This window comes from Oryzias latipes, chromosome 1 (genome assembly GCF_053564925.1).
Source record: "Oryzias latipes strain Hd-rR chromosome 1, Olatipes_Hd-rR_3.1".
Taxonomy (NCBI): domain Eukaryota; kingdom Metazoa; phylum Chordata; class Actinopteri; order Beloniformes; family Adrianichthyidae; genus Oryzias; species Oryzias latipes.
Window position 1 is genome coordinate 33,579,466 of NC_136237.1, and position 23,309 is coordinate 33,602,774.

The 23,309-nt window shown below is 39.4% G+C and overlaps 3 protein-coding genes across 5 annotated transcripts in view; all 3 read left to right on the top strand.

Moving 5' to 3' along the window:
• The window catches only part of palm3 (paralemmin 3), a 37,228-nt gene extending 26,690 nt beyond the window's left edge, over positions 1-10,538 (top strand). For 2 of the 3 annotated variants that reach the window (XM_023955569.2, XM_023955565.2), the window contains exons 4-9: positions 42-122; positions 3,948-4,030; positions 4,133-4,196; positions 4,867-4,897; positions 5,357-5,398; positions 6,811-10,538. In XM_023955569.2, coding sequence (XP_023811337.1) covers positions 42-122; positions 3,948-4,030; positions 4,133-4,196; positions 4,867-4,897; positions 5,357-5,398; positions 6,811-7,658 — 1,149 coding nt within the window. In that variant the 3' untranslated portion in view covers positions 7,659-10,538. The remainder of the gene's footprint in view (positions 1-41; positions 123-3,947; positions 4,031-4,132; positions 4,197-4,866; positions 4,898-5,356; positions 5,399-6,810) is intronic. The other variant, XM_078946151.1, reaches the window with a different exon arrangement.
• Positions 10,539-12,206: 1,668 nt separating this feature from the next.
• Positions 12,207-16,580, top strand: LOC144991923 (uncharacterized). Its single transcript, XM_078946153.1, has one exon. It carries the CDS (start codon positions 12,264-12,266, stop codon positions 12,825-12,827), a length of 564 nt encoding a protein of 187 aa, XP_078802279.1. The 5' UTR covers positions 12,207-12,263; the 3' UTR covers positions 12,828-16,580.
• Positions 16,581-18,245: 1,665 nt separating this feature from the next.
• On the top strand, positions 18,246-22,619 carry LOC144991927 (uncharacterized). Its single transcript, XM_078946159.1, has one exon. The coding sequence runs from the start codon at positions 18,303-18,305 to the stop codon at positions 18,864-18,866; it is 564 nt and encodes a 187-aa protein (XP_078802285.1). The 5' UTR covers positions 18,246-18,302; the 3' UTR covers positions 18,867-22,619.
• The last annotated feature ends 690 nt before the right edge of the window (positions 22,620-23,309 follow it).

The window sequence follows — 23,309 nt, forward strand, 5'->3', positions numbered from 1 at the left end:
CCAGAATTATGTCCATTTTTTTTCCTTGTCCTGTTTTTTAGGAGAAGCGTCGACTGCAAGAGGAGGAGGACAGAGTCAAAAGAGAGAAGGAGGAGGAGAGGATTAAACAACGGCAGCTTAAGGTCTGACACACATACTTAACAAGATCTTGTCTCTTAATATTTTCCAAAACATGCACACAAAGGAAGGGCAAAGGTCAAATTCGTTGGCCTATTTAAGTATTGGGGATGTCTTTTTGTCGTGTACACACCCTACACAACCTATAACAACACTGCATGTTTACAGTGTCCTGGTGAGCTGGAGGCAGTCCTTCCTTTTCTTAAATCAGTTTTATGTGTGCGTTCACACACTCTTCTATTGTTTTCACATAATTTCCAGGCTGACCTTCCCATTTCCCACACCCCAGTGTTACGCCACCCGGCTGCACATTCCTTAAATTGTGCAAAATTTGACCAACACAAGTGTTTCTGTGTGCAGAGAAGAATGCATTTGTGTGCAGGAGATTCCCTGAAAACGTTCTTATTGCATTTAGACGAAGCCCTCCAATTATCAATTCAGATTTCAGGGCATACAAGCTGAAACAGGCTTTCATGAATTCAAAATATTTCAAAACATTTCTCTGCCATGGGAAGCATTACCGCTGCGGTTAAGTGAATTTATTCGCTCCCACATTAATTCCAACTCCGGTGCAGATGCAGATATGTGATAGGAGCAAACAGCCACTTAATGTAAGTGTAGAGGGGTTTGTCCAGGCAGTAAGCTGTACAGAGAAAGTAACAGATCATGAAACTCTTTAGTTACAGGAAGGACTTAAACGCTGGTAGGATGGGTTTAAATGTTGGAAATTGGGAGTAGTTCATGGAAAGTTTGTTTACGGAAGAGTGCATTGCTCTGAACTTTGACATATTTTAGCGGCTCATATTACTTCTCTGGTTATTATTCCATATCTAAGAGTAACCAAAGGTCGCCCACACTTTATGCACAGCAAAGCTAGCTGCAGAGTAACTTTTTGGTGTTTACTCTCTGACTCAGGGGCACTTTACACCCAGATGCTTGCTGAGACCAGCACCTCAGGCCAGGTCAGCTGCCTGCAGCATCACTTCTTATCCACTGCAACCATTGTTTTCTTTCCTGCCATACAAAAGAGGATAAGGGCTTCATTGAATGTTTGCTTGACGGACCTTCTTTTTCATTTTAAAATGTTCCTTGTTTTTTTTTTTTAATAATTGTCTTTCAGAATTATTCTGCTCCACTTTTCAAAAGCCAAAAGCTCAATTTTCTCAAAAGCTTAAATCCTATTTAAAGCTTGGTGTTTTTTAATCAAAACAATTTGATTACACTTATTTCAGTGCATTTGGTTTTCAGGGTTTTCTTGGGTAAGCGCACGTTTGTTACCGTGATGCATCAGTATGTTGTCTCAGTTTTCTTCAGGTACCCACCACAAAAACATTTTACAGACTATTGAACCAGTACATTAGTCCTTTAATCATGAAGTACACTCTAAACTCTCTAAATATAGTTTTTTTTTAATTTCTCTTTTTAGGATCTAGGTCATTTCTGCAGTGACAACTCACTGTAATTCTTGAGTGTAATTTCCTTTTTCAATGATTTAATTATATTAAAATTAATAGTAAATAGCACCACAGGAATTACATTAAAAAATAAAAAATATGTTTGACTGATATTGGCATCCTTTTACTTGACTACTCAGTAACTAACATAAAGATGCTTCTTCTTTCTTTGTTTTTGTCTTGTAGCTGCTCTCTTTAGGAATCGCCACAGTAAATTGTCCGCCTCCTTCTAACTCTGTCCTCTGCATCCTCTTCACTCACACCAACTAACTTCACGCCCTCCTTCACTCCATCCACAAACCTCCCGTTTGTTCTCTCTCCAGGCCTCCTTCTTGGCAGCTCCAACCTCAGGATCTTTTTACCAACATAATCACTGTCCTCCCTCTCAGTTTGTTCAAACCATCTCAATCTGGTTTTCCCGCTTTTATCTTCAAAGCACCTAACATAAGCTGTCCCTTCAATGTCCTGATTCCTGATTCTATCCATCCTTGTCACTCCTGAAAAAAACAAAACGTCAACATCTTAAGTTCTGTGACCTCTGTCCTCCGTGTCCCAATTTTTTTCTAAGATAACCTTTTCCTCTTGACACACTCCTGAACTTCTGCAGTCCACCACCATGTCTCTTTATTCTGTTTGACACACCAAGTTCCTTCCTCGCATTCTCCCTGATTACTTTAGTATTCCACTCTCTGTAGATTCAGCTTCTGTCTCCTCCTCCCCTCAGGTAAAGAGTCTGGGTGTCATTCTCGACAGCTCACTGTCTTTTCATTCTCACTTAAATAACGTTACTCGATCTGCCTACTTTCACCTGTACAACATTAATAGCCTCCGCCCCTCTCTCACTGTCCACTCCGCTTCTATCTTGGTTCACTGTTTGGTTATTTCTCACTTCGACTAATGTAATTCACTTCATTCTGGTCTGCCTAACAAAACTCTCAACGAACTACAACTGATCCAGAATTCGTCTCCAGAACTGCGACCTTTGATCACATCACCGCCATCCTCCAGCAATTGCACTGGCTCCTAATTAAATTCAAACTCCCCCATCTTACCTTTAAAACCCTCCATAACCTGTATCCTCCTTATGTCTGACTTCCTCCAAATCTAGCCCCCCTATCTTTCTCTCCGGTCCTCTTCTTCTCTCCACCTCCCCTAATAAAGGCGCTTGAAATAAAATAAATTGTTATTATTTAGCTGTAGCTGTTCAGTCATCTGGAAGAGCCTCCTGACCTCCCAAAGTCTGTTTCGGCTCCTCCCAAAAAGCCAAACAAAATTCCCTTTTTCAACTTTCACCTTTTGGTCCTCTTTTTTTGTCCTTGCCCTCTTCACTTTCCTTACCACCAGAGTCATCCCACACACCGCCCCCCTATAACAACAGGAACTAAACCCCAGGAGCAAGCTTTAAAAGGGTAGACTAGGAATTCAGTCTACTGGGGCAGGGGTTTTTGAGAGCTTTTAAACCGCCCTCCCAGCCTGGTGATTTGTGGAGGCAAAAGCCTCAATCAGCTCTGCAAGAGGCAGAGATGGCAGCAATGGTGAAGTTGGACCTCTTCAGGAGATGATAACACAACAACAAGAGCTCAAACAAGAACGGAGGTCATGAAAGATAAATCAAGTTCCCTCAGCAGATCACTTGGATTGATGGCAGGTCACTCAAGTTCTGTTAGTGATTCACAAATTTGATTTAGCTTTTGGTTTTCTGTCAGACACCCTTTCTGACACCAACCCTTTGTATTTCCCGGACTTGGGATAAAAAAGGGTAAAGGTTCTAGTCGCTTTTGGTTCAGCTTAATGCAGACTGAAGTCACACGTTTTTATTTGGTACAAGTTCTTCTTTTTTGTCAGTTTACACTATCTTCCATGTTCCAACAGAGATTTTGCTTTCAAGTAGTGTAATAATTGCACATTTAAGATAACAGTGGCATCACATCTCTTAAGTTGTGAAGACGTGGTTTACGACTCATGTAACCCAAGTTTCCAAATGCATTGGTCACAGTAGATTTTATCTGATTCCTCTATAATCAGTTCAAGTTCTTGGCGGTAAATTAGTGCCATTGTAGATTTTAAAATAGTGGTGCTCTGTATGTATGTGGTAACTGAGAATTCAAGCGTTTTATTTTTGGTCAAAACAAGTGATTTGCTTTTGTAGCACAAAGATATTGATGTGTTGTAGCCATAATATAGATTGCATACAGGCTACATTAAGAATAACAATACTTTGATGGACTTTGATGTTTGATGGATTCCTTTATTTCAAACGGATCTCTGTGCTTCTTTCAAATAATGCATACACTATATATTTCTACGAGAATAAAATAGCAAAACTTCATTAACATTTATATATTTTCTTGTATTTTTGCCTCCTTTGCTCTTTAGAGGAAGTCTTTGAGGGAACAGTGGTTGATGGAACCAGCTCCCTTGTCCCCAACCTACCAGAAGTCCCCCGAGTCCCCAACAAGGTACTTGGAGAAAGAAATGACATCCACCATGTTTTTTGAGTGTTTGTCTTTTAAGGACTAAAATGCCATTGATTTGTTTGTGTAATTGTGTGTCCATTCTAGATCGAAGGGAGAGACTCAGGAGTCACCAGAGGCCCCTGAGAAACAAGCGGGAGATGGTCGAACGGTGCGGACCCTGCACGCTCATCACTGCATGGACACAAAAGGGGGCTGGGATCAATGTTGAACAAGCTTTCTACACCGTCTTCTATTTAGCAGAAATGTTTCCCCATCTTTTCTCTGTGGCTCTCTGACATGCATAATGCATTTCCTCTCACAGTGTACCTTTGATGTAGCACCTCCTGTTGAAAAGCAGGAGCGTCATGAATGCAAGCCCTCCTGTTCCATAAACAGCACCGTGCTTGATCAACTCTAAAATAATTGTTTCCCCTGCAGTCAAGTAAAAGTATTTTTACCCGACTTCCCTTTCTAGCAGAGCACAAGTGTCAGCTTTGTTCTGCAGTCTGCTCCAGGGTGAAGCTTTCATTGAAGCTTATCATTATTTGTTAAGCCTTACCTTTAAATTTTTCTATTTCTATCATAATCATTAGAATTTTAGATGCTATTTTCTAGTTTTGCACCTTTTCCTTTTAAGTATTTAAGCTTAATCTGATAAGATTTATCATAGTAGACGATTTTTTTTTTGCATTTTTGCAAGCTCCTTTCTGCTGTCATCAATATATATATATATATATATATATATATATATATATATATATTTTCATTTGTGTGTGTGTGTGTGTGTGTGTGTGTGTTTCAAAACTTTAATTGATTGCACTTTTTTTTTTCCTAAACAGAAGACTGTACAAGTAGAAGATGCCAGAAATGGTAAGTTGGATCCTTTCAAGTTTAACTTAAAAACATAGATAGAGAAAATAGAAGTAAATTAGCATTTATTTGTATTTTTGCATTTTTAAGGGGAAAATCTAACAAAATCTTTCATCTATAATATAAAACAGCAACAGTCGAGGTGCTGCTGTCATCCAGCTACAGGCTTTTTTGTTTTAATCTAACCGCTCGAAGGCTTTTCTCTTGAGAGTGCAGTTCAACTCCCTAAAGAATGTTTAATGTCTGTGCTCCTGCTGCTGCCGCTGTGGTTTTTAAAAATACCTTAATTATTAATGACCAGATTTTATTACTTAAGAGTAATTTTTTTGTTGAACTTTTACAGTCTTCTGCTTCCTGGGACTAGTAACAATAGCAACTGAGAAGGAAAAACATATTGATTAATGCAAAGGTAAATGGATCATTTAAAAGCTCTGCTGATCACCGTTCATTTTCCCTCAGAACTTGTTCTGCAGAATGGTGAAAAGGGTGCATCAAAACCTGGTAAGCATACAGAATCATACAGGCACAAATAAATTGTTGTTGATTTTTACGTTTTAATATTTTATTGTACATTTTTTGTCTCGTCATCCTAAAAAGTGTCTTTAATATTTCTTTTTTAGCTTTAATTTTTGGAGTATAAGTCTCGGTTTTTGGCATAGTTTGACCTGGGGTGCGACTTAAAATCAGATGTGACTTATATATAATATAATTTTTTTTAAAATAGCAACAAAAAAAATAGCATCAACCACTGTAGGTGTGTGCAGCAGATCCATCAGCAACACCAAAGAAAAAGCACCGCTGATGGTTACCCAGGCTTGGCTGAATAGTTCCAAAGCGACAAAGAGGATTAAGAATTCTACTGATTTAGGGATTTGACTTGATTTATGTTTCATGAAGCATCAATGTGTTATGATAGTAAAGCGTACATATATTCAGTTTATTGTTGATATCTGTTCCGTTATTCTGATTTGCCTTTCCAGATGAAATATTTTATTCTTTTTCCTGTATTTTGTCAAATAGATTTCTCCCAAACGTGTGACTTATATATGATTTTCTTATTTTGACTTTATTATACATTTTTGGGTTCAATTCCAAACCAACTTATAGTCCAGAAACTAGGATACTCATGTTATTTTGTGTTCTGGACTGTCAAAGACCTTAGAAAAATTCATGGATTCCTCCGTTAACGTTCACTGCATCCTAAAGAAGACATTTGCATTATAAAAGAAAGCAGACGCAGGTATGCTGCTTCTGTAGTTCATTACATGTTGCTGTGATACATTTCAAGTACATGTTAATGAATGCTGAAGCGCATAACTTTAATTTTTAGAGGGCGGCAGGTCCACCGATGTCAGTTGATGTGCACCTCAAGTGCACAAGCTGACAGAAGAATTTGTAGCATCAAGCTGACCCCCTGTGTATTTAAGTCCCCCAAAGGTCTGCAAGTATTTTGTCTGAGTTGCAGAATTTATGGAATTTTCTGACAGCTTTTTTAGCTGCAGAGACGAATAAATAGATGTTGTGCCTTTGGCAGTTACTTTACCTTTGACCCCGACTCAAACAGGAAGAAGATGTTCCACACATCTCTGCTGTCAGTAATCCAGTTGTACATTCAGTCCAGCTTCTATCATAAAAACCTACTCAAAGCATAATTAAAAACAGAACATGTGAAAGATTCCTTCAAATGAAGTTCCAGGATAATAAATGTTGAAATATTTAACGACAAAGAAATCTATAATTTATCTGCACTGAGTTTTGCTTCTGACAGACTAACATTACAAATAAATGAGGCGATGACTGCTAACAATCAGTGCACACAACATGGGGTGTTGTCAAATATTGATTGCTAATTCATATGAATTATAAGTACAGGAAGGCTTTGCTTACAGTTGTGTGTCTTGTTTTTCTTCCAGAAACCCCTGAGGATGAAGGGAAACGTAACCAAACCCCGGCAGAGGTTGAAACTGCGGTTGTTCTGACCAACGGTGGGGGGGTCCCGGACTCAAACGGAGTTTCAGAGCTCGGCGAATCAAACAAACATGGAGCCTCTGAAGGTGCAGAGAATGTGAGGGTGCATGGGATGGGAGTCATTGATCAGATTCCAAACGACAGCGTTCTTGAAAAGGAGGAGGAGGAAGGGACCCTGGTGATGAGAGCTGAATGCGTGCTCATCACAGATGAAGGGGATGATGTTTCCCAGGAGCTCACATCCCAGGAAGATCAGCAGGGGTCCGTGGAATCAGACAAAGCCCATCTGCTAGATCCAGAAGCAGGCAAAGAGAAGGGGGTGGCTGTGGAGGAGGCGGTAAAAACAGAAACGCCTCCAGAAGCTTTGGGGAAATCAGAGGAAGAAGATCCACCTGTTGAACCGCAGTCGCAGACACGTCCTCTAGAGGGCGTCACGGTAACTGCAGTGCCAGTCTACACCGAAGCACCGCTCCCTATTCTCAGCTCAGCAAATGAGGGTAAGGATGCAGCTTCAGCAGACACACCAGAGGCTGCGCCAAAAACCCCAAACCTTTCTGCAGCACCCACACAGTTCCAGGAGGTGCCCCTGACTGGTCCTCAGGACAAGCAAGACAACAATGCGGGTCCAGGAGAGCAGGAGCCTCTTCTGCTGAAAGTAGAAGCCTCCAACAGGGTTAGCGAGGCCCCAGCAGCAGGGGGGAACAGCCCCGCCAGTGCAGAGACACAGATCCAAAGTCGCGGGGAGAGCAAAACACCCAAACAGAAAACCTGCCAGTGCTGCTCCGTCATGTAAACCATCTGTTGTCGTCCATTCCATCTCTCTGCTGAAGAATTCACTACATTCCTCCAGTCTTCTTTTTATGCATTCTTCCACATTTGCTGCATTCATACACTACATTCAACCTGCACTCACCAACTTCATCTTTTTTTTTTTTTAACAAGAACAATGTCAACTGTCCAGAATTAAAGGGCTGTCATGGACTTTAACCCAACGACATTTAAAGACTCCATCTTTAAATCCCCTTTATACCAAGTGAACCTACAAAAAGTCTACTCTTCTTTTGAGTTTTGTTGCATTTTTCTTGGTTGACAGATGAACCTCAGTCTGCATCAATCCCTCACATAAAGTCTAACTTGTTGTTTTTAATTGCTGTATAAATTTGTAGATCTCAGCATGTTTTTTAAATCTAAAAAGGTGCAGTAGCTAAACATGGTCAGAGATCTGCAGAGGTTTGTTGAGCAACAATAGTTTAGTTTCTTAAAAATTAAATTCTTGTATTTTTGGGGAGAACCTGTTATTGGAGATATTCATTAATACATATAGGTAGGAAACGGGGTTTATCTACTTTTTAAAGTTGTTGTGGCAGCCGTGGGTCTGCAAATGTCTACTTTCAAAATAAGTGGAGCTCATTTAGACCATTTTTAAAGAAAATGTTTCAAATTCCCTTAAGTGTGAATTTATTTTATATTTTTTGTTAGACAGGCTTAACATTAAAGAGTAAAGTTTGAACACCCATACTTACTTTAAATAGAAATAAGCAAAATATGTGAGTTGTTTTTAGGATTGTATAATGATTAAACTAACGATTGTTCTACACCACCTGGCTCGTTTGGTGTTCTAGTGCAGCTAAAATGGGGTAAATTGTTAACAATATAACATTAAGGTTTTTATTTTTACATGAGTTGTACATTGAATAGGTAACTTTATTTTTTGCATATTTTGTTCCACATGCATATCCCAGTAGCAGAAAGTATAAATTCCATGGAACTTGTTCCCGCTGTACTCGACATGTTGCATAAGAAAGCTTTCCTTTTTGTAAGAAAGTCGAGCTTTTTTGTTTGGAACTTGCTGCTAGAGATCCTGCACGTTTCATTTCACTCTATAGAAAAAGATGAGATCTTTGGAAGATTCAGTTTGCCTGTTTGAGTTCAGCCAAGCTGAGCAGAAATGATCTATTCTGATCTTAAAAACATCTGATAAGTTTAAAAAAAAAACAGTCCTGTTAAAGTATAAAGCAGTTGAAATCTGAATTTTAAAGATTTTCATCTAATTGACATTTCTAGTCCCAAAACAAGTAACTGGGTGGCCTCCTTTTATTAGAAAAAAATAAATATTAAAATAGTAAATTTGACTTAATTATTAATCAGTAATAACTTCAGTAATCAGAAGTCCGTTAAGATGAATAAGCAAAATAAAACATTAAATAATATTTTTGAAAAACAGGTATTTCAACTTTCTAAGATAATTTGAAAGGAGTTAGAATTGTCAGTGACGGGTTTGTGGCTGTGACAGTTTGATAATGGAAGTTCTGTTTAATTTGTACATGTTCTATACGCATCAAATTGTCAGCTATAGTATTTTATTTCATATATAGACTGGTTTCCTTAGCATAATTGCTTCTTAAAGTAGAAATTCAAATACTAAGTAAATGCCAAAGTGTCTTTGCTTGATAGAATTTTCACAATTCTCAAAGTTGCTGTGATTAAGAAACATTTAAATCAATTTCTAGTTTGGCACAGTAAGGAAGGGACTATGCCAAAGGCGAGAAGATGAGCATGATGATTACATGTTTGTTCTTAAAATCCGGTACTTCCCGCACATGACGCAGTAGTGCCAACTGGGAAGTTTCAGTGGGTTCAAAGACTGTTGCTGTTAAAATGGAGAAAGACATGACACCATTCAGTCATTTTTAGTAATAAATTCCTGTTTTTTTAATTAATTATTACATTCCGGGTTTTCTCGTTAAGTTGTGAATTACTACCATATTTTCCTCCTGATTTTTATGATCAAAACATTAGATTTCACAAACTGAAATGGGCAGAAAGTAAACCTTTGAGTGTAAATATTATCCATGAATCATGCCCGCTCTGTCATTGAACCTCTGACGTCACAAAACAGTTTGTGAGGCAAATATAAGCTCTACCTTCTTCCAGAGAGACAGATTGAAAGGAGAGACAGACATGCTGCGTGTGATCTTCACCATTCTGTTGTTCACCCCTTTGGGTTTCTCAGCTCCGCTGGACTGTGAGAAGCTGATCCAGCGCCTGGATCCGCTCGATCCCCTTCAACATGCTTCTGGAAGATGGCCGTTGGTTGCCGGCAGTGTGAAAGAAGAGAGCGACCTTTTCCTCCCACTTGAAACAACATTAAGTATAAGTCTGGAATTGGGTAAATCCTCCTTTACCCAGTTTATCCGAAGCATTCCTGGATGCTTGTTGATTGCCTCCAACTTCACCCTGGAAGACCATGTTATGAAGGCGGTAATAGGCTGCAACAACCACACCATCACCTTTTTCCGTACGTCCTGCCCAGACTGCAGGCTGTTCACAATTGAAGCGAGGACCTCTGCCGCCAAGTCTGAGGGAATCTACCTGTTCAGCAGGAGGAGAGAGCTGAAGCCCCATGAGATCACCGAGTTTAAGAGTCAAGCGGCGTGTTTGAAGTTCCCTCCAGTTGTGGAGATGGACCCGGAGGAAGAACTTTGTTAGCTGCACGAGATCTGCAGTTCAAGATGAGAAACGAAACGTTCAGAAGTGGAGCTTAAGGACTGAAAATGACATTCCAGTGGAAACAATCTTAACTGGAAGAAACCTCAAGCTGAATCAAGCCACAGAGGTCAACAGCTTTGTCATTCCTTTTGTCATCCTCAATAAATCTGAAACTTAAATCAAACCCTTTTTGTTGCCTCATTTCAAAATAGCAAATCCAAAGAAAGTGTTTTGCAATGCTACAAAATTATGAAACCAAACTTCAAAATAGCAAGGCTCCTAATAATGCACAGAGGAGACTAGTGAAAAATAGTTCTTCCCTTATTTTTTGTTACTTTTCTGCCTTTTTTGAGCCTTAAGAACCTTGAATGTCTCATAGTTTGATGAGTGGGAATTGCAGAGTTGAAAGACACACATCAGCTCTATTGAGAACATCAATAAAAATCTATTTCTCAATCAAACCACAAGCCCAAGAAGTCAATACCCAAGCGACACAGCCACCTCCGCTGAGGGCCTGGTTCTCCCCACTGAAAACCTGAGCTATGGTCAGTTTAAAGGTGAGGGTACAAAGTTCTAAAAGTAAATGATCACCACCCCCAAAAGTTACTTTTTTGAATTGCTTTGTTGTTACAGTGAGATCATCTTTCTCTAACAGCCATATATGCTTAATATCCCACTTTAAAGCATCAGTATTTAGAAAGATAATAAAAGGGACAATAAAATTATATGTCTAGATTTTTTCTTAATATATGTTCTCCACCATGAGAAATATGTCACAAGAACATGTTTAAAAATACAATTTCATAGCAGTGGATCTTTAAGATTAGTAATGGAGCAAGCAGAGCGCCCTCATTCACCCCAGATGTTACTTTTTCTCATTCTCAGTTTTTCCCATTCATTACAACTATTCTCTCTGTCTGACAGATGGGAAACAAACCACTGAAACATTTTACATCAGTATTCTATGACTCTGCCATTTTGGATTAAAACAGTTTGTGATTAACAGAGTATGAGGCTGCACTACGTGTTGCATGTATTGCTTACACACAGAATTTTACTTATCATTTGAAATGAAAACTGGAAGTTTCTGAAAAACGTGCTTAATTTCACACTCAGTAAAAACTCAGAAGAGTTCTTATCTCTGGCACAGATAAGGTTTCAAGGGGGGGGGGGGGGGGGGGGGGGGGGGCTGTGGAAAATCCAGAACTGCATCCTCGTTTTTGAGCATCGAGCTTAAAATATATATTATTTTAGGAACTTCATGCTTTCCTTCAGCACACAGGAACTCTCAAATACAAAGTTAATAGAAATCAGAGCAGATAGGCAGGTGGTTTCCTGAATATATGTCAATTTGCTGATAAAGTATTTTATTTCATATTTCTCAGTATTATTTCATATCATTATTTTATTTCATATATAAACAGGTATCCATAGCCAAATTTCTTGTTATAGTAGAAATTCAAATATTAAGTAAATGCCAAAGTGTCTTAGCTTGAAAGACTTTTCACAATTCTCAAAGCCGCAGTGAAATAAAAAAATTAAATCAATTTCTTGTTTGGTACAATAAGGAAGGGACTATGCCAAAGGAGAGAAGATGAGCATGGTGATTACATGTTTTCAGGAAACCTCTTAAAATCTGGTACTTCCTGCACATGAGGCAGTAGTGCCATCTGAGAAGTTTCAGTGGGATCAAAGACTGTTCTTGTTAAAATGGAGAAATAAATGACACAATTCAGTCATTTTTAGAAATAAATTCCTTTTTTCCCCACAATGATTCATTACACAATCTCGGAATCCACAGGTACAAAACTTCAGTGTTGTGAAAGCTGCCTCTGAAAGCCTTATAAAAGCAGCCACTGCTTTTCACCAGCTTTAAAGCTGCAGGGAGACTGACTGCAAGAGATTCAACATGATTTTTGCTTTGGCTCTCATCTGCTTGGCCTCTGTGGGACACTCGGTTCCTCTGACCTGCACCGAGTTGACCCGCCCTTTGGATCAGCTCGATCCACATGACCTGCCGGGTCGGTGGGCGTTAATTGCTGGCAGCATTAGCTACCTGCCATACCTGGAGATATTTCAACAACGAGACAGCGCCACTGTGGGTTTCTCCAGCCCCACCAACGCCAGCAGCATCTCTTACTCCCGCAGCCTCAGTGTAAATGGCTCCTGCTTATACAGCTACTACAACATCTCCCTCGAAGGCAGAAGCTTCAACTACGACGGGACGGATAAAAGCCAATTCAGCGCAAAGGTCGTCCACACGTCCTGCCGTGACTGCCTGCTATTCCTCATGACTGTCGAGTCGGGGAAGAGGCAGCACTTCTACTTGTTCAGCAGACGGAGGCAGCTGGAGGAGAAGGAGATGGAGGAGTTTAGAGCACAGGTGGAGTGTCTGAACATGCCTCCACCTGCTGTAATGGACCCCACCAAAGACCTGTGTCCAGAGAAGGACAGAGACACAGAAATGGACTGAGATCCATCTGCTGAAAAATTAACTGGATGTTTGACGTATGTAAATTTAAAGAGAAGTCTTTGCACTTTCATGTCACATCTGTAACACTTTCCCACTCTGTGTCTGTCAATAAATAAGATGTAATGATGATAATGTTGTGTGAGAGGAACTGTTTTCTAATAAACACTCTTTTCAAGACTTATTATGTCTTTGGTCTGACAAAAATGGGTATGTACTGTAGTTTCACTGACCACTTTCGTAGGACTATCCTTACAAACCAATCAATTCTGATGCTACGTTCACACCAGGCATGTGATACTCACATTCAACAGCGCTCTGAACACGGGTACTTGAACGTGCTTTTAGCATATGGTGTTCATGCTGGACTGTTGCTACCTGGTACTAGCGCATGTACTCACGTGCTTGGTGAAAAATGTCAAAGCAGTACAAATCTCACGAGTCATGCTTCAGGCTTTTTCTGTCACAACTCTATTCTATTATAGCATCTGTACATTTCTCCTTCGTGATTAAGTTTAAACAGTTGGCTCTTCCTTGTTTTGAAAAGGAACGCTGCCTTAACGTCACTCAGCAAATGAGGGTAAGGATGCAGCTTCAGCAGACACACCAGAGGCTGCGCCAAAAACCCCAAACCTTTCTGCAGCACCCACACAGTTCCAGGAGGTGCCCCTGACTGGTCCTCAGGACAAGCAAGACAACAATGCGGGTCCAGGAGAGCAGGAGCCTCTTCTGCTGAAAGTAGAAGCCTCCAACAGGGCTAGCGAGGCCCCAGCAGCAGGGGGGAACAGCCCCGCCAGTGCAGAGACACAGATCCAAAGTCGCGGGGAGAGCAAAACACCCAAACAGAAAACCTGCCAGTGCTGCTCCGTCATGTAAACCATCTGTTGTCGTCCATTCCATCTCTCTGCTGAAGAATTCACTACATTCCTCCAGTCTTCTTTTTATGCATTCTTCCACATTTGCTGCATTCATACACTACATTCAACCTGCACTCACCAACTTCATCTTTTTTTTTTTTTAACAAGAACAATGTCAACTGTCCAGAATTAAAGGGCTGTCATGGACTTTAACCCAACGACATTTAAAGACTCCATCTTTAAATCCCCTTTATACCAAGTGAACCTACAAAAAGTCTACTCTTCTTTTGAGTTTTGTTGCATTTTTCTTGGTTGACAGATGAACCTCAGTCTGCATCAATCCCTCACATAAAGTCTAACTTGTTGTTTTTAATTGCTGTATAAACATTTAGATCTCAGCATGTTTTTTAAATCTAAAAAGGTGCAGTAGCTAAACATGGTCAGAGATCTGCAGAGGTTTGTTGAGCAACAATAGTTTAGTTTCTTAAAAATTAAATTCTTGTATTTTTGGGGAGAACCTGTTATTGGAGATATTCATTAATACATATAGGTAGGAAACGGGGTTTATCTACTTTTTAAAGTTGTTGTGGCAGCCGTGGGTCTGCAAATGTCTACTTTCAAAATAAGTGGAGCTCATTTAGACCATTTTTAAAGAAAATGTTTCAAATTCCCTTAAGTGTGAATTTATTTTATATTTTTTGTTAGACAGGCTTAACATTAAAGAGTAAAGTTTGAACACCCATACTTACTTTAAATAGAAATAAGCAAAATATGTGAGTTGTTTTTAGGATTGTATAATGATTAAACTAACGATTGTTCTACACCACCTGGCTCGTTTGGTGTTCTAGTGCAGCTAAAATGGGGTAAATTGTTAACAATATAACATTAAGGTTTTTATTTTTACATGAGTTGTACATTGAATAGGTAACTTTATTTTTTGCATATTTTGTTCCACATGCATATCCCAGTAGCAGAAAGTATAAATTCCATGGAACTTGTTCCCGCTGTACTCGACATGTTGCATAAGAAAGCTTTCCTTTTTGTAAGAAAGTCGAGCTTTTTTGTTTGGAACTTGCTGCTAGAGATCCTGCACGTTTCATTTCACTCTATAGAAAAAGATGAGATCTTTGGAAGATTCAGTTTGCCTGTTTGAGTTCAGCCAAGCTGAGCAGAAATGATCTATTCTGATCTTAAAAACATCTGATAAGTTTAAAAAAAAACCAGTCCTGTTAAAGTATAAAGCAGTTGAAATCTGAATTTTAAAGATTTTCATCTAATTGACATTTCTAGTCCCAAAACAAGTAACTGGGTGGCCTCCTTTTATTAGAAAAAAATAAATATTAAAATAGTAAATTTGACTTAATTATTAATCAGTAATAACTTCAGTAATCAGAAGTCCGTTAAGATGAATAAGCAAAATAAAACATTAAATAATATTTTTGAAAAACAGGTATTTCAACTTTCTAAGATAATTTGAAAGGAGTTAGAATTGTCAGTGACGGGTTTGTGGCTGTGACAGTTTGATAATGGAAGTTCTGTTTAATTTGTACATGTTCTATACGCATCAAATTGTCAGCTATAGTATTTTATTTCATATATAGACTGGTTTCCTTAGCATAATTGCTTCTTAAAGTAGAAATTCAAATACTAAGTAAATGCCAAAGTGTCTTTGCTTGATAGAATTTTCACAATTCTCAAAGTTGCTGTGATTAAGAAACATTTAAATCAATTTCTAGTTTGGCACAGTAAGGAAGGGACTATGCCAAAGGCGAGAAGATGAGCATGATGATTACATGTTTGTTCTTAAAATCCGGTACTTCCCGCACATGACGCAGTAGTGCCAACTGGGAAGTTTCAGTGGGTTCAAAGACTGTTGCTGTTAAAATGGAGAAAGACATGACACCATTCAGTCATTTTTAGTAATAAATTCCTGTTTTTTTAATTAATTATTACATTCCGGGTTTTCTCGTTAAGTTGTGAATTACTACCATATTTTCCTCCTGATTTTTATGATCAAAACATTAGATTTCACAAACTGAAATGGGCAGAAAGTAAACCTTTGAGTGTAAATATTATCCATGAATCATGCCCGCTCTGTCATTGAACCTCTGACGTCACAAAACAGTTTGTGAGGCAAATATAAGCTCTACCTTCTTCCAGAGAGACAGATTGAAAGGAGAGACAGACATGCTGCGTGTGATCTTCACCATTCTGTTGTTCACCCCTTTGGGTTTCTCAGCTCCGCTGGACTGTGAGAAGCTGATCCAGCGCCTGGATCCGCTCGATCCCCTTCAACATGCTTCTGGAAGATGGCCGTTGGTTGCCGGCAGTGTGAAAGAAGAGAGCGACCTTTTCCTCCCACTTGAAACAACATTAAGTATAAGTCTGGAATTGGGTAAATCCTCCTTTACCCAGTTTATCCGAAGCATTCCTGGATGCTTGTTGATTGCCTCCAACTTCACCCTGGAAGACCATGTTATGAAGGCGGTAATAGGCTGCAACAACCACACCATCACCTTTTTCCGTACGTCCTGCCCAGACTGCAGGCTGTTCACAATTGAAGCGAGGACCTCTGCCGCCAAGTCTGAGGGAATCTACCTGTTCAGCAGGAGGAGAGAGCTGAAGCCCCATGAGATCACCGAGTTTAAGAGTCAAGCGGCGTGTTTGAAGTTCCCTCCAGTTGTGGAGATGGACCCGGAGGAAGAACTTTGTTAGCTGCACGAGATCTGCAGTTCAAGATGAGAAACGAAACGTTCAGAAGTGGAGCTTAAGGACTGAAAATGACATTCCAGTGGAAACAATCTTAACTGGAAGAAACCTCAAGCTGAATCAAGCCACAGAGGTCAACAGCTTTGTCATTCCTTTTGTCATCCTCAATAAATCTGAAACTTAAATCAAACCCTTTTTGTTGCCTCATTTCAAAATAGCAAATCCAAAGAAAGTGTTTTGCAATGCTACAAAATTATGAAACCAAACTTCAAAATAGCAAGGCTCCTAATAATGCACAGAGGAGACTAGTGAAAAATAGTTCTTCCCTTATTTTTTGTTACTTTTCTGCCTTTTTTGAGCCTTAAGAACCTTGAATGTCTCATAGTTTGATGAGTGGGAATTGCAGAGTTGAAAGACACACATCAGCTCTATTGAGAACATCAATAAAAATCTATTTCTCAATCAAACCACAAGCCCAAGAAGTCAATACCCAAGCGACACAGCCACCTCCGCTGAGGGCCTGGTTCTCCCCACTGAAAACCTGAGCTATGGTCAGTTTAAAGGTGAGGGTACAAAGTTCTAAAAGTAAATGATCACCACCCCCAAAAGTTACTTTTTTGAATTGCTTTGTTGTTACAGTGAGATCATCTTTCTCTAACAGCCATATATGCTTAATATCCCACTTTAAAGCATCAGTATTTAGAAAGATAATAAAAGGGACAATAAAATTATATGTCTAGATTTTTTCTTAATATATGTTCTCCACCATGAGAAATATGTCACAAGAACATGTTTAAAAATACAATTTCATAGCAGTGGATCTTTAAGATTAGTAATGGAGCAAGCAGAGCGCCCTCATTCACCCCAGATGTTACTTTTTCTCATTCTCAGTTTTTCCCATTCATTACAACTATTCTCTCTGTCTGACAGATGGGAAACAAACCACTGAAACATTTTACATCAGTATTCTATGACTCTGCCATTTTGGATTAAAACAGTTTGTGATTAACAGAGTATGAGGCTGCACTACGTGTTGCATGTATTGCTTACACACAGAATTTTACTTATCATTTGAAATGAAAACTGGAAGTTTCTGAAAAACGTGCTTAATTTCACACTCAGTAAAAACTCAGAAGAGTTCTTATCTCTGGCACAGATAAGGTTTCAAGGGGGGGGGGGGGGGGGGGGGGGGCTGTGGAAAATCCAGAACTGCATCCTCGTTTTTGAGCATCGAGCTTAAAATATATATTATTTTAGGAACTTCATGCTTTCCTTCAGCACACAGGAACTCTCAAATACAAAGTTAATAGAAATCAGAGCAGATAGGCAGGTGGTTTCCTGAATATATGTCAATTTGCTGATAAAGTATTTTATTTCATATTTCTCAGTATTATTTCATATCATTATTTTATTTCATATATAAACAGGTATCCATAGCCAAATTTCTTGTTATAGTAGAAATTCAAATATTAAGTAAATGCCAAAGTGTCTTAGCTTGAAAGACTTTTCACAATTCTCAAAGCCGCAGTGAAATAAAAAAATTAAATCAATTTCTTGTTTGGTACAATAAGGAAGGGACTATGCCAAAGGAGAGAAGATGAGCATGGTGATTACATGTTTTCAGGAAACCTCTTAAAATCTGGTACTTCCTGCACATGAGGCAGTAGTGCCATCTGAGAAGTTTCAGTGGGATCAAAGACTGTTCTTGTTAAAATGGAGAAATAAATGACACAATTCAGTCATTTTTAGAAATAAATTCCTTTTTTCCCCACAATGATTCATTACACAATCTCGGAATCCACAGGTACAAAACTTCAGTGTTGTGAAAGCTGCCTCTGAAAGCCTTATAAAAGCAGCCACTGCTTTTCACCAGCTTTAAAGCTGCAGGGAGACTGACTGCAAGAGATTCAACATGATTTTTGCTTTGGCTCTCATCTGCTTGGCCTCTGTGGGACACTCGGTTCCTCTGACCTGCACCGAGTTGACCCGCCCTTTGGATCAGCTCGATCCACATGACCTGCCGGGTCGGTGGGCGTTAATTGCTGGCAGCATTAGCTACCTGCCATACCTGGAGATATTTCAACAACGAGACAGCGCCACTGTGGGTTTCTCCAGCCCCACCAACGCCAGCAGCATCTCTTACTCCCGCAGCCTCAGTGTAAATGGCTCCTGCTTATACAGCTACTACAACATCTCCCTCGAAGGCAGAAGCTTCAACTACGACGGGACGGATAAAAGCCAATTCAGCGCAAAGGTCGTCCACACGTCCTGCCGTGACTGCCTGCTATTCCTCATGACTGTCGAGTCGGGGAAGAGGCAGCACTTCTACTTGTTCAGCAGACGGAGGCAGCTGGAGGAGAAGGAGATGGAGGAGTTTAGAGCACAGGTGGAGTGTCTGAACATGCCTCCACCTGCTGTAATGGACCCCACCAAAGACCTGTGTCCAGAGAAGGACAGAGACACAGAAATGGACTGAGATCCATCTGCTGAAAAATTAACTGGATGTTTGACGTATGTAAATTTAAAGAGAAGTCTTTGCACTTTCATGTCACATCTGTAACACTTTCCCACTCTGTGTCTGTCAATAAATAAGATGTAATGATGATAATGTTGTGTGAGAGGAACTGTTTTCTAATAAACACTCTTTTCAAGACTTATTATGTCTTTGGTCTGACAAAAATGGGTATGTACTGTAGTTTCACTGACCACTTTCGTAGGACTATCCTTACAAACCAATCAATTCTGATGCTACGTTCACACCAGGCATGTGATACTCACATTCAACAGCGCTCTGAACACGGGTACTTGAACGTGCTTTTAGCATATGGTGTTCATGCTGGACTGTTGCTACCTGGTACTAGCGCATGTACTCACGTGCTTGGTGAAAAATGTCAAAGCAGTACAAATCTCACGAGTCATGCTTCAGGCTTTTTCTGTCACAACTCTATTCTATTATAGCATCTGTACATTTCTCCTTCGTGATTAAGTTTAAACAGTTGGCTCTTCCTTGTTTTGAAAAGGAACGCTGCCTTAACGTCACTCAGCAAATGAGGGTAAGGATGCAGCTTCAGCAGACACACCAGAGGCTGCGCCAAAAACCCCAAACCTTTCTGCAGCACCCACACAGTTCCAGGAGGTGCCCCTGACTGGTCCTCAGGACAAGCAAGACAACAATGCGGGTCCAGGAGAGCAGGAGCCTCTTCTGCTGAAAGTAGAAGCCTCCAACAGGGCTAGCGAGGCCCCAGCAGCAGGGGGGAACAGCCCCGCCAGTGCAGAGACACAGATCCAAAGTCGCGGGGAGAGCAAAACACCCAAACAGAAAACCTGCCAGTGCTGCTCCGTCATGTAAACCATCTGTTGTCGTCCATTCCATCTCTCTGCTGAAGAATTCACTACATTCCTCCAGTCTTCTTTTTATGCATTCTTCCACATTTGCTGCATTCATACACTACATTCAACCTGCACTCACCAACTTCATCTTTTTTTTTTTTTAACAAGAACAATGTCAACTGTCCAGAATTAAAGGGCTGTCATGGACTTTAACCCAACGACATTTAAAGACTCCATCTTTAAATCCCCTTTATACCAAGTGAACCTACAAAAAGTCTACTCTTCTTTTGAGTTTTGTTGCATTTTTCTTGGTTGACAGATGAACCTCAGTCTGCATCAATCCCTCACATAAAGTCTAACTTGTTGTTTTTAATTGCTGTATAAACATTTAGATCTCAGCATGTTTTTTAAATCTAAAAAGGTGCAGTAGCTAAACATGGTCAGAGATCTGCAGAGGTTTGTTGAGCAACAATAGTTTAGTTTCTTAAAAATTAAATTCTTGTATTTTTGGGGAGAACCTGTTATTGGAGATATTCATTAATACATATAGGTAGGAAACGGGGTTTATCTACTTTTTAAAGTTGTTGTGGCAGCCGTGGGTCTGCAAATGTCTACTTTCAAAATAAGTGGAGCTCATTTAGACCATTTTTAAAGAAAATGTTTCAAATTCCCTTAAGTGTGAATTTATTTTATATTTTTTGTTAGACAGGCTTAACATTAAAGAGTAAAGTTTGAACACCCATACTTACTTTAAATAGAAATAAGCAAAATATGTGAGTTGTTTTTAGGATTGTATAATGATTAAACTAACGATTGTTCTACACCACCTGGCTCGTTTGGTGTTCTAGTGCAGCTAAAATGGGGTAAATTGTTAACAATATAACATTAAGGTTTTTATTTTTACATGAGTTGTACATTGAATAGGTAACTTTATTTTTTGCATATTTTGTTCCACATGCATATCCCAGTAGCAGAAAGTATAAATTCCATGGAACTTGTTCCCGCTGTACTCGACATGTTGCATAAGAAAGCTTTCCTTTTTGTAAGAAAGTCGAGCTTTTTTGTTTGGAACTTGCTGCTAGAGATCCTGCACGTTTCATTTCACTCTATAGAAAAAGATGAGATCTTTGGAAGATTCAGTTTGCCTGTTTGAGTTCAGCCAAGCTGAGCAGAAATGATCTATTCTGATCTTAAAAACATCTGATAAGTTTAAAAAAAAACCAGTCCTGTTAAAGTATAAAGCAGTTGAAATCTGAATTTTAAAGATTTTCATCTAATTGACATTTCTAGTCCCAAAACAAGTAACTGGGTGGCCTCCTTTTATTAGAAAAAAATAAATATTAAAATAGTAAATTTGACTTAATTATTAATCAGTAATAACTTCAGTAATCAGAAGTCCGTTAAGATGAATAAGCAAAATAAAACATTAAATAATATTTTTGAAAAACAGGTATTTCAACTTTCTAAGATAATTTGAAAGGAGTTAGAATTGTCAGTGACGGGTTTGTGGCTGTGACAGTTTGATAATGGAAGTTCTGTTTAATTTGTACATGTTCTATACGCATCAAATTGTCAGCTATAGTATTTTATTTCATATATAGACTGGTTTCCTTAGCATAATTGCTTCTTAAAGTAGAAATTCAAATACTAAGTAAATGCCAAAGTGTCTTTGCTTGATAGAATTTTCACAATTCTCAAAGTTGCTGTGATTAAGAAACATTTAAATCAATTTCTAGTTTGGCACAGTAAGGAAGGGACTATGCCAAAGGCGAGAAGATGAGCATGATGATTACATGTTTGTTCTTAAAATCCGGTACTTCCCGCACATGACGCAGTAGTGCCAACTGGGAAGTTTCAGTGGGTTCAAAGACTGTTGCTGTTAAAATGGAGAAAGACATGACACCATTCAGTCATTTTTAGTAATAAATTCCTGTTTTTTTAATTAATTATTACATTCCGGGTTTTCTCGTTAAGTTGTGAATTACTACCATATTTTCCTCCTGATTTTTATGATCAAAACATTAGATTTCACAAACTGAAATGGGCAGAAAGTAAACCTTTGAGTGTAAATATTATCCATGAATCATGCCCGCTCTGTCATTGAACCTCTGACGTCACAAAACAGTTTGTGAGGCAAATATAAGCTCTACCTTCTTCCAGAGAGACAGATTGAAAGGAGAGACAGACATGCTGCGTGTGATCTTCACCATTCTGTTGTTCACCCCTTTGGGTTTCTCAGCTCCGCTGGACTGTGAGAAGCTGATCCAGCGCCTGGATCCGCTCGATCCCCTTCAACATGCTTCTGGAAGATGGCCGTTGGTTGCCGGCAGTGTGAAAGAAGAGAGCGACCTTTTCCTCCCACTTGAAACAACATTAAGTATAAGTCTGGAATTGGGTAAATCCTCCTTTACCCAGTTTATCCGAAGCATTCCTGGATGCTTGTTGATTGCCTCCAACTTCACCCTGGAAGACCATGTTATGAAGGCGGTAATAGGCTGCAACAACCACACCATCACCTTTTTCCGTACGTCCTGCCCAGACTGCAGGCTGTTCACAATTGAAGCGAGGACCTCTGCCGCCAAGTCTGAGGGAATCTACCTGTTCAGCAGGAGGAGAGAGCTGAAGCCCCATGAGATCACCGAGTTTAAGAGTCAAGCGGCGTGTTTGAAGTTCCCTCCAGTTGTGGAGATGGACCCGGAGGAAGAACTTTGTTAGCTGCACGAGATCTGCAGTTCAAGATGAGAAACGAAACGTTCAGAAGTGGAGCTTAAGGACTGAAAATGACATTCCAGTGGAAACAATCTTAACTGGAAGAAACCTCAAGCTGAATCAAGCCACAGAGGTCAACAGCTTTGTCATTCCTTTTGTCATCCTCAATAAATCTGAAACTTAAATCAAACCCTTTTTGTTGCCTCATTTCAAAATAGCAAATCCAAAGAAAGTGTTTTGCAATGCTACAAAATTATGAAACCAAACTTCAAAATAGCAAGGCTCCTAATAATGCACAGAGGAGACTAGTGAAAAATAGTTCTTCCCTTATTTTTTGTTACTTTTCTGCCTTTTTTGAGCCTTAAGAACCTTGAATGTCTCATAGTTTGATGAGTGGGAATTGCAGAGTTGAAAGACACACATCAGCTCTATTGAGAACATCAATAAAAATCTATTTCTCAATCAAACCACAAGCCCAAGAAGTCAATACCCAAGCGACACAGCCACCTCCGCTGAGGGCCTGGTTCTCCCCACTGAAAACCTGAGCTATGGTCAGTTTAAAGGTGAGGGTACAAAGTTCTAAAAGTAAATGATCACCACCCCCAAAAGTTACTTTTTTGAATTGCTTTGTTGTTACAGTGAGATCATCTTTCTCTAACAGCCATATATGCTTAATATCCCACTTTAAAGCATCAGTATTTAGAAAGATAATAAAAGGGACAATAAAATTATATGTCTAGATTTTTTCTTAATATATGTTCTCCACCATGAGAAATATGTCACAAGAACATGTTTAAAAATACAATTTCATAGCAGTGGATCTTTAAGATTAGTAATGGAGCAAGCAGAGCGCCCTCATTCACCCCAGATGTTACTTTTT